Source organism: Saccostrea cucullata, unplaced genomic scaffold, assembly GCF_032062105.1.
Source record: "Saccostrea cucullata isolate Sc308-1 unplaced genomic scaffold, CSIRO_AGI_Scuc_v1 ctg36, whole genome shotgun sequence".
Classification (NCBI taxonomy): Eukaryota; Metazoa; Mollusca; class Bivalvia; order Ostreida; family Ostreidae; genus Saccostrea; species Saccostrea cuccullata.
In genome coordinates, this window is record NW_026930674.1 from 417,815 (window position 1) to 433,095 (window position 15,281).

General features: G+C 33.1%; 1 protein-coding gene across 2 annotated transcripts; it reads right to left on the reverse strand.

Moving 5' to 3' along the window:
• Positions 1-1,421: 1,421 nt before the first annotated feature.
• Positions 1,422-13,186, reverse strand: LOC134229574 (vacuolar protein sorting-associated protein 33A-like). Of its 2 annotated transcripts, XM_062711326.1 has the most exons (11): positions 13,016-13,186; positions 9,731-9,918; positions 9,157-9,247; positions 8,865-8,939; positions 8,231-8,310; positions 7,739-7,825; positions 7,479-7,610; positions 7,091-7,259; positions 4,483-4,605; positions 3,338-3,449; positions 1,591-1,675 (listed from the first exon to the last, which is right to left on the reverse strand). In XM_062711326.1, the coding sequence occupies exons 1-10, from the start codon at positions 13,176-13,178 to the stop codon at positions 3,367-3,369; spliced, it is 1,191 nt and encodes a 396-aa protein (XP_062567310.1). In that variant the 5' UTR covers positions 13,179-13,186; the 3' UTR covers positions 1,591-1,675; positions 3,338-3,366. The 2 variants fall into 2 exon arrangements, with proteins under 2 accessions (XP_062567309.1, XP_062567310.1); XM_062711325.1 differs by lacking the exon at positions 3,338-3,449 and having other exon boundaries at positions 1,422-1,675.
• Positions 13,187-15,281: the final 2,095 nt, after the last annotated feature.

Sequence of the window (15,281 nt, forward strand, 5' to 3'; positions counted from 1 at the left end):
TGGATAAGTATAAAGTGTAACTCAAAATCGCAAAGAAAATAGGGGGTATTTCATACATTTAACTTGACCTTTTTGCACTTAAATTTCATCTCTTTAGTTAATTACTTAAACCCTTATCATATTTTATCAGATGTAAGCATGGCAATAAATATAATGTTATTTTACGTAAAATAGTCTGAATAATATTTATCATTAAACAAATCTTGCAAATTAATGCGCGTAAATTATTGTGTGACCTTTTTGCACTAAAAAATAAATATTTGGGGTATTAAAAAACTTAATAGGCAATAAAAAATTTTCTTATATCAAACTTTTTACGACTGAAGTGCTGATCAGTCACAAGTATTGAGTAGTTTAAGATAATGAAAGAAAAAGATGGGGTCAGTGATGTTAATTTTGAAATATTTGTCAAAATATGTGATTTTCAGGCGAAAAATGGTGTAAATTTGATCTTGACTTCTTTAATACATTTTCATTTTTTGGAAAAGTTTGTTGAGGGAATCATCCAAAAATATAAATTAAGACCTATATTAAATATTTTTAGCAATATCAAAACAGAAAATACGAGTAAAATTATGTGAGGCTAAATTTTTACATTAAATTTTATAAATGTGCAGATTTGCAGAAGTTTCTGCTAAATATCCTTCCACCAAAAAAAATAGTCCCTCATAAATTTTGCTTCTTTGTAGATTTTTGAGCAGTTTTTTCGTTGAATGTTAAAAAATTTACATTGTTGAATTCAAATATGTTATAAAAATCGAATTTTAATAAGTAGTTTTGAATTAAATGCTTCTGCGTAAACTTTTATAAAAAGCTGACGAGTGACATACCTTAAGTTGAAGTATTTCTTCAATATTTCATATAGAGCACAGCCTCTGATCCAAAATATGCAATTTCATACTGAAAGATCTGTTTCTGAAGATTAAAAAACATGTACCCCAGTATTAATTTTTGGATCCTGGGCTGTGCTCATCTTTTAATCATTTGCTGAAGGTAGTCAAATACATGTGTTTTCTGCAATATTCAAGAACATTGCATTTTCTAAAAGCTTGTTTTCCAATACTCAGATTCTCAAAAAGTAAACTTATTACAGGAAATAAAAGCACTAAGTCTCTTCTTTATTTTGATAAATGAAATAGGAAAGAGGGTGATAGATTAATTGATTCAAGGACAAGGCCATTTTTGCATAAACTGAACCAAGCTCTTTAAAAAGCTGTTATTTTTCATTTTAACAATGTACTTGCTAAAATATGGGAAAAGAATTTTTGAAGATTTTTATGCATTTTCACTAACTGCTCAATACAGCCCCACCCTAACACCAGAGCCCCAGAAAACTCACAAACAAACAAAATGCCCTGCTTCCTGGAGGTTCATTATATAGCAGTGCAATAAATCACGTCGTCATGAATTTCAAAGTATAATTAACAACTATACTAATTTATTAAATATTTACAATCTGTTATTTGATATATTATAAATGCTTTCTGCAGTCTTTCATAGTACATGCACTCCGAATCTTGTAAAAATAGTCAAGAATATTGCACTTTTGGCCCCACTTCAAACAACTGCTGTTAGAATGGATTTAAATGTACAGGTGAACACTTCTCCATCACAGAATCAAGTAATGAAGTACCAGTTATTATTTTAGAAGTGGCTATCACATAGTCTGTACCTCCTGAAATAAATAAAAAAAAGATATAAAAATTGTATTGCAATAAGTTACAAAGGGCAATAACTCCAAAGATTTTGTTGAAAAATCAATATTTCCTTTTCTATTTTTTTCTGTGTGATAACATTTCTTATTGTTTTCTCTGTGATTACTAGTATTCTTTGAAAGTAGGGGGTATTGATTTCTTGATAATTCAACTGGAATGTAAATGAGTTATGGAGGCCTAATACTTGGTATTCATGTTAATCTCCTGCAGCTGTGTCCGACATCAGTGGGCATCTATTGAAATTACCAGGTAACATGGGAGGCCTCATGTAATTTCAATCTATTTGATGATATCATTTTAAAATTTAAATTTACAATTTTATTTCACAATGAAATATAAATACAAGGAATCACTGTCTACAGGGTTACACAGGGTTATTGCGAATTCACGGATATAGCAAAGTTATCTGGAATCTCCAGTGAATTCCTTATACGGATATAACGAATTACAGATATAGCAAAGTAATTTCATAGGTTGCAGTGACTTTGTTATAACCGAGTTTTACTGCAGACAATAATATGTACTTGTTACTTTTCTTGTGATTACTTACTTCCGGGGGGTGGGGTGGAGAAGCAAGGTTTGGTGTAATATATATAACAAGGGTCATGCTTTCTGCTAGGGCTGGTACAATACACAATACAATACAATACAATAATTTCTATAGCGCATTATAATAATGACACTCTAGTGCGCTTCACATTAAAATAGATATAAGCTTACAAACTGGCGAACAAATTACTTTAAAAAATACATGATACATATTTGTGCATAAAAATAGGATATCTAAAAGACTTTATGTGTACTAAAAGGCCATAAAAAATTACGTTGCGTGGGAGTCACTCTAAAAAAATTACAACTTATGAAACATTTTAAAAAATAATAATAATAAATATTAAAGGAACCTGTACTCGATCTACGAAATAAAAAATATTAAAAACTTTAAGATCAGTTCAGTGTCCTTTTACATTAGGTATATATATATATCACTATAAAAACAATATTTACATTCCCTTTACATATTTACAATATCCCAGTTTTTTTGTGATGCACACTGTCACAATGTCAGGGGTCCTGAGTCCATGGACATGGGGTCTACAACCATGAGTGGACTCAGGACACCTGACATTGTGAGGATTTTCAATATGAGTTTTATCTTTATTGATATATTAGGTCCTGGCATCAGAATATGAAACAAACTTTAGACTGCTTTTATTCCTGGAAATAAAACTCTAAATTAATTATAAAGAGATATCTTGCCAGCCATTTTATTTTACTGATTTTGCACCAATAGATAAATCTTTAAACATTTCAGAGAATAACATCCACATTCAGACATTACTTCCTATAGCATAAAAAAATTTTAAAAGATGAACATTCTTTAAAATTATTTTTCCTAAATTGTTTGATATAAATTCTGAGTTCTTTTCTCATAAAAGCTGAATAAAAATACACATATGCATCACTTTCACTCTATTACTGATTTGCTTTTTAGATATTATTGCAGAATATTGTCTAAGCCCTTATATTGTGGTGCAGGTTATGCCACAATGCTGTTGATAAGATGAGAAGTGTGTGATGAAGAGTGGCATGTAATGGTGATCAGGGTCAATGAAATGTTTTACCAGACATGCAGTTTGATATTGAGTCACAGTTAAGGAAAAGCTTCCATCAAGGAGTTCACTAATGATGTTCCAGTGATTATTTTTGTGGCATAAACAAGATATTCACATCCTGCTGCAATTCAAAGTGGATCTTCCTTTAAGAACTGTTTATCACGTAATACATGTACATGTACTTTTAACATTATCGGGATTTCTGTAAACCAGCTATTATTTAAGAAAACTGTTATTTGTACATTGACAGTAACTCATTTGTCAAACTGAAATTAAATTTTAATTTTCACATCTGGACAGGAAATTTACAGTCCTACCTATATTTGCTTGCAATAATAATTATTTGTTAAATAAATTAGGATGAACAACTGAGGGAAATTCCTAAAAACAAAAATTGGTTAACAGTTTGTGCAATTAATCATCAATAGTAATCTTATCACAACAAAATACTTACTTTTTGAAAATCAGAAAAAATATTAATCAGAATCAGAGAAAATATATATCACACGTTAAAGCTGATCGAGGCATAAGAAAAATGATAATGTTATTCTTCAGATATCAGTGATATGCTTTTGAGATCGGTGTAAAGAGTTTACACACACGCATCCAAGTTTCATAATCTTCTGTCAATGACTTTTGGTCAGGATCATACCCCCCGAGATGAATTTGTGTGTTTCAATATTTAAAAACAAGTTTATAGCAAATAACATCAAACTTTCGTTAATGGTTTTAATATGTTTTCACCTTGAACCAAGAAATATTGGAAAATTGACTAGATACAGAGAGCAACTGATACCTATTGTATAACAATTTCAGTCAACCCTGTTGATTTGTTGAGCCAGGTTTTCATTAACTTTCATCCCTGATCATAAGTTATAACCACATTTTACTTCTCTGAATTCTTTAGAAAAAAACTTTTCTGCCATTATGTTTAAATTAAGAATATGAAAAACATTCACATTTATAAATGTAACCTTTATGGCATTATAACGTTCTTGTGATTTTTTAACAACAAAGTTATATGAAATGCACAGGAAATGTATAAATTCACTAAGTCAAGTATTAGATACTACTACAGTGTATCGCTATGTACTTGTAAAATTACCAACAATTTATCAATTCAGACATCTTAATATCTTACATCTGTAACTTACCATCATCCTGCTGAGCCAGAAACCTAAGAGCAGCAATTTCTGCAAAGGTGACCCCTCCCAGGAATACCACTAAAGTCACCTTCTGGTCCATCACACTGGAATGTGAGGAAGTAATGGAGGAACCTAAAAGTAGTCAGATAGTTTATGTGAGGAAGTAGTCGAGGGACCTAAAAGTAGTCATGTGAGGAATTAATGGAGAAACCTAAAAGTAGTCAGATAGTTTATGTGAGGAAGTAGTCGAGGGACCTAAAAGTAGTCATGTGAGGAATTAATGGAGAAACCTAAAAGTAGTCGGACAATTTATGTGAGGAAGTAGAGGAGGGACCTAAAAGTAGTCATGTGAGGAAATAATGGAGGAACCTAAACATAGTCGGACAATTTATGTCAGGAAGTAAAGGAGGAGCCTAAAGTAGTCAGACAATTTATGTGAAGAAGTAATGGAGGTACCTAAAGTAGTCAGTCAATTTATGTCAGGAAGTAATAGAGGAGCCTAAAGTAGTCAGACAATTTATGTGAGGAAGTAATAGAGGAGCCTAAAGTAGTCAGACAATTTATGTGAGGAAGTAATAGAGGAGCCTAAAGTAGTCAGACAATTTATGTGAAGAAGTAATAGAGGAGCCTAAAGTAGTCAGACAATTTATGTGAGGAAGTAATAGAGGAGCCTAAAGTAGTCAGACAATTTATGTGAAGAAGTAATAGAGGAGCCTAAAGTAGTCAGACAATTTATGTGAGGAAGTAATAGAGGAGCCTAAAGTAGTCAGACAATTTATGTGAAGAAGTAATAGAGGAGCCTAAAGTAGTCAGTCAATTTATGTCAGGAAGTAATGGAGGAACCTAAAGTAGTCAGACAATTTATGTCAGGAAGTAATGGAGGAACCTAAAGTAGTCAGACAATTTATGTCAGGAAGTAATGGAGGTACCTGTAAGTAGTCAGTCAATTTATGTCAGGAAGTAATAGAGGAGCCTAAAGTAGTCAGACAATTTATGTGAAGAAGTAATAGAGGAGCCTAAAGTAGTCAGTCAATTTATGTGAGGAAGTAATAGAGGAGCCTAAAGTAGTCAGACAATTTATGTGAGGAAGTAATAGAGGAGCCTAAAGTAGTCAGACAATTTATGTGAAGAAGTAATAGAGGAGCCTAAAGTAGTCAGACAATTTATGTGAGGAAGTAATAGAGGAGCCTAAAGTAGTCAGACAATTTATGTGAGGAAGTAATAGAGGAACCTAAAGTAGTCAGTCAATTTATGTCAGGAAGTAATGGAGGTACCTGTAAGTAGTCAGTCAATTTATGTCAGGAAGTAATGGAGGTACCTGTAAGTAGTCAGTCAATTTATGTCAGGAAGTAATGGAGGTACCTAAAGCACTATAATAATAAAGATTCTATGTTAAATTGTACATCAATTGGACACTCTTTATGTACATTTATTAATGATGTTAACATGTATGCCAATAACAAGTACAGTCTAACCTCCAGTCTTGATGAGGCCAATGAAAGACTACCAGATAATCCAAGATTCAAAATAACAAGTGTTAAATACTTTATATAATAAGTGATGGCACATCAATATTACTTCAACATATCCAAGGCATGATGGAAGTGTGAGAAAACTGAGAGATATCTGAGAATTTGAGATATTGAGTGTATTATACTTAAAGAACATTTGGTTGGGACTTTCAAATCACGTTGACCTATCCATAGCATTCAAAATATTGGTGTTTGAGAAAATCAAGAGTAAATGTATATGTAATGCAAGATATTGGTGTTTGGAATACTCAAGTGTAACTGTATATGTAATGCAAGATATTGGTGTTTGGTATACTCAAGTGTAACTGTATATGTATTAATAAATGCAAGATATTGGTGTTTGAGAAAATCAAGAGTAACTGTATATGTAATGCAATATATTGGTGTTTGGAATACTCAAGTGTAACTGTATATGTAATGCAAGATATTGGTGTTTGGAATACTCAAGTGTAACTGTATATGTAATGCAAGATACTGGTGTTTGGTATACTCAAGTGAAACTGTATATGTAATGCAAGATATTGGTGTTTGGTATACTCAAGTGTAACTGTATATGTAATGCAAGATACTGGTGTTTGGTATACTCAAGTGAAACTGTATATGTAATGCAATATATTGGTGTTTGGTATACTCAAGTGTAACTGTATATGTAATGCAAGATATTGGTGTTTGGTATACTCAAGTGTAACTGTATATGTAATGCAAGATACTGGTGTTTGGTATACTCAAGTGAAACTGTATATGTAATGCAATATATTGGTGTTTGGTATACTCAAGTGTAACTGTATATGTAATGCAAGATATTGGTGTTTGGTATACTCAAGTGTAACTGTATATGTAATGCAAGATACTGGTGTTTGGTATACTCAAGTGTAACTGTATATGTAATGCAAGATATTGGTGTTTGGTATACTCAAGTGTAACTGTATATGTAATGCAAGATACTGGTGTTTGGTATACTCAAGTGTAACTGTATATGTAATGCAATATATTGGTGTTTGGTATACTCAAGTGTAACTGTATATGTAATGCAAGATATTGGTGTTTGGTATACTCAAGTGTAACTGTATATGTAATGAACTAACGTCTCTTTCTGAGGGCTACAGGGATTTGCTGGATTTCCTCGATAGTGGGGCCGGGCAGAAGATTAAGGACCTCTGTGATACTCCTCCAGCCCGGGCGGGCATTGTACTGGGCCAGCCTGATAGACAGGGGGGCGTAACCACTGTACACATAGGATATATCATTAGGGTTCTACAATAAAGAAAATTGGATTAAATATGAACAGACAAATTTTTATCATATAAAAATGAATCTTTCAATTTTCATCATGTAGGATTTTACTTTTTTATAATTAAAATTATATATGTTGTTATATAAATTATATATGTTGTTATATAAATTATATATTTAATAATTATATAATCATTGACTAAGCAAAAACAACATAAAATACAATTTATATAATTTTACCTGTTCATTGACCTCCTCTACAATCAGTCTCAGAGATTTACGTATGGTAGGGTAATTTCTCTGTCCATGTTGCCGCAGGAGGCCGACTTTCTCTAGGTTCATAAGAGTTACAAAATGCTCAAATCCATAAGTCTACAAAAAAAGAAACCACAAGTCTTAAATTATCCTTAAAATCCATTAGTCTGCATAAAAATAATCTAAATGTCTACAGAAACTGAGGACTTAATTAAGTCCAAATTAAATATTAAAATAGAACTGACCTGTATAATTTCTCGTTTGTAATAATCTAGAACTTTAGGTTTTAAACCATTATTGCAGTAGGACTGGATGCACATCAACCTCAAAACCTAAAGCAGTAAATCACAGTTATTTTTCTGAGAACACTTAATACATCTTTGAAATTCATACCGTAAATCTGGAAATTTTTGCTGTATATATATTTTTAGCAAATTTGCAAGTTCATTTCATTCGCAAAAATATTTTTCTTAAAAATAAATTACCAATGAGAAATGTAAACAAAGCAGTGGTAAATCGCAAAATTTTGAAACGTAAAAATTAATCAACCCCATTTTGACCCGAATTCGCAAAATAAAATCGACGTAAAAATTTCCAGATTTACGGTATTATCTTTCAGAGGAGGATCTTTCTTTCAATTCATTTTATGACAGAGTCTGTTTCAATGATTTATTCTACAAAGTGATACTTCATCATTTGAATTTGACTCTGCATGATTACATTCAATAAAATCCCACCTTATCTAAAGGTTCCATTTTCCCGATACAGTCCTCCACATAGGGATGGGCCTTGTCTGTCTCCAGTCCATTGATAAACTCTGTAATTAATGGAGTTAAATCGGGTTATATTATCACTACATAAATTAATAATGGGCCCACTGTCTTAATTACTTAGATCTAACACCAGCTCAGAGAAAGTGAAAAATTTTCATGACAACCATAACTGGATGACAGTCTGCCAGGGTTGCATAATTACAACTTATTAGAACTAAAGTGAATACAAATAGATATGATTACTAAGAAAAGGTTTTGAAGACAGGTAGAGTTACCCCCATCTCTTACAATAAAGAAAAACAAACTAAGAGCTTTGATTCTTGAGTTGCAAAAGAGTTGACTTTACATGGAGGGTATCGGTATCATTTTGAAACCTAAAGCTTTAAATATATGCTTTTTACATCATGAAAAAACTAAAATATTGACAAAATGACTGACATAAAGCAGAAAACTGTTTTGAGTGTCCCTTTTCAATTTTGTAGAAAGCTGTGTTTTACTGTACATTCCGTTTTAAAACTTTTACATATTAAATGTACATGTACTGATGGAAGATACAAGTATAAAGATGAAAGGCTGAAATGATTAAGAGTTATCTAACCTTGTTGACACCTGAGAGAATCCATAAACTCTTCTGTGTCTGTGTGTTCTTTAATCAGTTCAGCTATGGATGTATCTGAAGAGAGACAAATCAGTGGGCAACTGAGGAATTGTCAGAGAATAAAACCCAGATAGTCAGGAGACTTCACTAGAAAATAAAAGCTAAGCACAATGCTTTATTACAATGAAATGTTGCTGTCAATATAAGTGATAACAATCCTACATTAAAATTGATATATATATATAACAATCAACTAACATGATTACAATTCATTATTTGACTGACTACTTACGTATGGACAGTGACTGTCTGATCTGTTGAAGGTGGGGAAGTTTGGAAACAAAATGCTTCATCTCACTCACTGTTTTGGCAGCATGCCTTTCCTGAAAAACAACAAACATGTACAGTAAAACTCGGCTATAACGAAGTCACTGGGTCCTATGAAATGACTTCGCTATATCCGTAATTCGTTATATCCGTAAAAGAAATTTGTTAAATTTATAAAACTGGGGATCCAAGATAACTTCGCTATATCCGTGAATTCGCAATATCTGTGTTCGTACTAACTGAGTTTTAGTACAATATCTCGAAGTAGATATCATTTGGGTTTTTTATAAAAGTTTATTATCTCTGACCTCATACATAAAAATTAAATCCTTATTAAATACGTGCAATTCATAATACCTCATATGGCAAAATTTGACAGACATAGCCTTATACTTGACAATTTTATAAATGTGTAATAGTACCGGTAAGTCATTTATTGAAGTAATAGTCATTTTTCTCAGTTAGAGTTACCTCTCTTATCAGAGGGTCTAAGTACCTTAACTAAAAAACAAGACAGACAAAAGTACAATAAATCCTACATCAAACTCTGCAGTGATGGTTTTGGCTTTCTTGCTGACTAGGCTCCCTACAGCATTGAAGTTTTTATCTCGGAGTTCTCCATATAGCTCGTCCGAGGAGTTCAGAATGATCTTTTTCTTCTCCGTGGGGGCTTCCTCTGGGGCCTGACTGCTGGACATAAACTTCTCGGGGGGTAACTTGACACTAGCTACAAAACAGAAAGAAAACAATAAATATAGGCAGAATAGAAACTGTCTTTTTAATAAGATAAAAAAAACTTAATTTACTGTGGAACCATTCTATTTTTTAGGATACTCTATTATCAAATTTTATATTCAGTATCTATATCTTGCACAGCAAAATCATCTTACACAAAAATACATCCCCATGAATCAATCCATGTTTAGAAATGTCTGATTTTTTTTAATTGAAACCACGGCAGAGCAGAGGGCATACTTAGTTTTTGTGTGGAGCTAAGAAGAAATGTTCAGAAAAAGGACCATTTGAAACAAGCACAATGCAGGAAAAATGTTTTTAAGCATAAACAGGTGAATTTTTTCTGACATATTATTTATATACATGTATAGTGAAAGAAGCTTGATGAACATCAGTTAAAACAGACAAATTAATGTCATCAGTCTTCAAGTTGATACTGTGTGAAGCACATTTCACAATAAAATATATGTCATGGATATTTGGCACTGACATCAGGAAACCCAGGATGTTTGCAAGACTAAAGTCACAGAAAAAAAGTTATACAATTCCAGATTTTTTTCACATGTGAAGTAATGTTAAAATGAAGCTGTTATTTAACTCTGTTAAGTTCTTCAGGTCAATGGACATGTGCAAAGTAGAAATTTCACTGGGCCTTATGTAATGGTGCTATTAACCTGAAATTTTGCATATACATGTATGTATTATTTGTGCTTGATGAATTTCAGGTGTACTTTCATGAATTGACCTCTATCTTTTTGGGCTTTTAAAGTCTCAATAATTTCCAAATAGTTCTCAAACATTTCCAAAATCTTTACTTTTTAAGATTAAAACATGATGATGCTTTCTCTATGTATATTTTATTATTGTAGAAAAAATACTTGCTATACTGACAAACTAAGTTAATTTATTACTGATTGGTACCTATGACATTGATTTCTTTTTTACTTTGACCTTGATTAATTGACCTTACATGTATATATCAAGGTGACCTACTTTAACAACTCCAACATGAAGGCACTAGTTAAAGAGATTGTCAATTAATACAAGAGGCCCATTGGCCACATCGCTCACCTGAGTAATTTGGGTGATGCAGTTCTTACCAGATTCCCCCTCTTGCTATACATATCGTGCCCCACTACCCCCTTCCCTTTAATGATTCTTTAGAATCTACACTACCCCAAGATGCTTCTACATATGATAAGTTTCAGCTTTCCTGGCCCAGTGGTTCTTGAGAAGAAGATTTTTAAAGATTTGTTCTATATATTTCTATGTAAAACTTGGATTCCCTATTGTGGCCCCACCCTACCCCCGGGGGTCATGATGTTAAAACTTTAGAATCTACACTACCTAAGGATGCTTCCACATAAGTTTCAGCTTTCCTGGCCCAGTGGTTCTTGAGAAGAAAATTTTTAAAGATTTGTTCTATATATTTCTATGTAAAACTTGGATTCCCTTTTGTGGCTCTGCCCTATCCCCGGGGGTCATGAATTTAACAATTTAATATCTACACTACCCAAGGATGCTTCCACATAAGTTTCAGCTTTCCTGGCCCAGTGGTTCTGATTTTTAAAGATTTGATCTATATATTTCTATGTAAAACTTGGATTCCCTATTGTGGCCCCGCCCTACCCCCTGGGGTCATGATTTTAAAAATTTAATATCTACACTACCCAAGGATGCTTCCACATAAGTTTCAGCTTTCCTGGCATAGCGGTTCTTGAAAAGAAGATTTTTTAATGACCCCACCCTATTTTTGTCTTTTCTTGATTATCTCCCCTTTCAAGGGGACTTGGCCCTTCATTTTAGCAATTTAAACTCCTCTTCACCCAAGTATGCTTTGTACCAAGTTTGGTTAAAATTGGCCCATTGGTTCTTGAGAAGAAGTCGAAAATGTGAAAAGTTTACAGACGGACAGACGGACGGACGGGCGGACGACGGACAAAATGTGATCAGAAAAGCTCACTTGAGCCTTCGGCTCAGGTGAGCTAACAATTAAAAGACTTTTTAAATAAAATTAACTTTGACGTTGACCTTTAATCTAGAGATCCACAAATGTTGAGATTTTTATATTCCATCTATGTGGTAAATATGAAGTCAAAAAGATTAAAAGTACAACTGTACATACCAGTAGTTATGTGTTGTACATGTATAAAAGTACTCACATACTGAGAAATGGGTGGGTACTGAGGTTTCCAGGAAGCACCTGCATCGAAGATGCTGGGTCCTTAATATTATATTGTCAAGTACTTGAAGAAAAAGCATTCAAAGCATATACTGTATTAATTAATTTCCGCGTAATTTCGGGAGAAGCATCACTCGCGAAAAAATATTACTCGCTTTTATTTTAATGGAGCTTAAATCTATGTAAATTCTGTTAATCAACCGTCCATTTGCGAAATATAGTTCTCGCGATTTGACGTTAAAGAGTCAGTTCGCGATAAAAAGTACTAGCGAAAAATAAGGAATCTACAGTAACCCTCAATCTTAATTCATTAAATTGAATAAAGGTCTTGCTTCATTTTTTTTCAGTTTCATATCAAAACTGGGATTCCTTGACATTTGAGTCAATTTTAACTTTTGATTTGTGTTCTTACATGGAAATGTCAAAATTTCAAACATGTAGGCATCCCTCAATTAAACTGTACCAGATTCTGACCTTCTGCAAATGTCCCCTAAAACAATCTGTGATTACTACTCCATATATGGAACTACTGAGATACCTTTTGTCTCCTTATATGTGCATACCAGTATAAGTGTAGGCTATTGTAAATGATGATAAACCATTCCGAACAATATGTAGTAAGTAACCAAAGGAGCTTCCTGTCTGATGTCATATTCACGCAAAACAGATAAAGTGCTTGTGTTGAAATTATATAACAATAAAATCGATAACATAAAGATAAACAAAAGGTCACCTTAAAAGTTCTTGGTTATCACAGGAAAAAGAGACTAATGTTATGATAAAAGGTTACTGAAGATTCATCATGTTGAGCTCAGCATTATACTGCCAAAAGGGGTAAAAATGGATTTGAGTGATATTAAAATGAAAAAATTAAAATCTTTCAAGATTTCTTAGCTGTAATGCTCACTATTATTGATTCCAAATATTTCATCAATCAATCCATCATAGGTCAGCTGGGATAGGAGTGGGGTCAAGAGGTCAACATTTCGGTCCAGTATCAGGAGGTTGTCTATTTGGGGGGTTATCTGAGGTTCCCTGCCCCCCAGCTCGCGCCGCATTCTCAGCATCATGTCAACCACACTCTGAAAATAAAATCCACACTAGATACAGTCAAACACTTAACAACTATATTGAAAATTATCTACATAAACAAAGCATTATCAAGCCCCTGTATTTACCAATTTCAAGATAAAAGACAATGGTCAATTTCAAAGAGGGTATGAAACATCTCTTACAGAAAAAAGAGGCTCATGAGCCATGTAATATCTATTGTGACCCCACCCTACCACCAAGAGTCATGATTTGGACAATCTTTGGCCCAGTGGTTCTTTAGAAGAACATATTTAAAGATTTTTCCTACATATTTCAATGTAAAATTGGATTCTATATTGTGGCACTGCCCTAACCCTGGGGATCATGATTTGAACAATTTAGAATCTACACTATCATAGGCTGCTTCCAATCTTAGTTTCAGCTTTTCTGACACAGTGGTTTTTAAGGAAAAGATTTTTTGAAGAACTTCCCTATATAATTCAATGTAAAGCTTGGATTCCCTATTGTGGCCCTGCCCTTAGGTGCTCTACCCAATGGGGTCATGATCTGAACAATTTAGAATCAACTCTATCCCATGATGCTTCAACATAAGTTTCAGATTTTTAGAAGAAATTTTTAAAAGATTTTTCCTATATATTTCAATATAGAAAAGAATTCCTTCTTGCGGCACAGCCCTACCTCCAGGGATCATGATTTGAACAATTTAGAATGTACACTACCCAAAGATGCTTCTACATAGTTTCAATTCAGTTTTTCTGGCTCAGTGGTTTTTGAGAAGATTTTTAAAGGGGGCATCAGGCAATTCTTTAAATAAAAAGATACGTATAGATCATCCATAAAAAGCATAATATATTACAGTCCATGTTAAATTCAAAAGGTGGTAATGAAAAAATCTCATCATGAAATTTGAAGTTGATAAGCAGATTAGGACAACTATAGTAGTGAAAATAAAATAACTGGAAATAGAAGCTTCCCACACTGCTACAGTCCCTGAAATGTTCTACTTTCCCACCTGAACAGTGAGCTAACGCTGAACAAACGGTGAACGAACGGTGAGCGAACGGAAAAATGGGAAAGTAGAACGTTTCAGGGACTGTAACCAATCTCTCATATAACGCCACCCTCAGCAGTAATTCTAATGTAACATTGGTTAAAGGACTTATAGATCTGATTAACATCCCCTAATTAATGTAGCATTTAAAGTTATTCACTGTTAATAAGATTATCACTCATGCAAGGTCTCAGTAAGACTGATTTACATTTAGAATTAACTTTATCTAACCTCTTCATCACTTATCAGGTATACATGAGGAATCTGCAGCACACAAAACATGTTTATTAGTAAGATGCATTCCTTTGTGGTGTTATTGTTGAATTTTTTGCTTAATAATACAATAAAACTTTTCTTATCTGTACCCCACTGGTACCAGAGAAAATAAATTTTGCAAAATTAGACAACATTATGGATTTGACAACATTTAAAACAAATGAATGTACTAAAATGGACTAAACTTTAAGATCTTAGACAAAATTTCAGAATACTGTAAACAAACTTTTATTCGTGTGTTAGAAATTTTCGCGAGCCTGCATGTTTATCACGAATATTTCTCACAACAAATTCTTGCCGCAAACCAATCCTTAAGGTCACTGCGTATATAAACAACTGATCCAAAAAAGAGCTTGATCGCAAAAATTAATTGCCACGAACTAGTTTGACATTGGTAATAGAGAATAAAAGTTGGTTTACAGTACACAACAACCAGATTAGACAGGTTTCACTGCGGTAAATACCTCGAAAACTTCAAATTCATTGAAAGACCCAGTGAATTTGAGAGCATCCTAAATGTTTTAACTTTTTGTTCAGAATTACAGTAAATTCTCAAAATATCGCCATGTGATTCATCCCCATTTTCGCAATGCTGCCATGATTTTCTATGAACGTTTTTCTTGCTATATAAAATTCTCAATGCCAAATTTGCATACCGCCAGCTGCCACCCTGTTTTCATAACAAATGTCCACCTCTAAGTGTCAATTATCTTGATATACCGCCACAGGTGCATGTGGTCAACGGCTAATTGGTTGATGCTATCACTGTTGTAAACCATGCAAAGCTAGACAA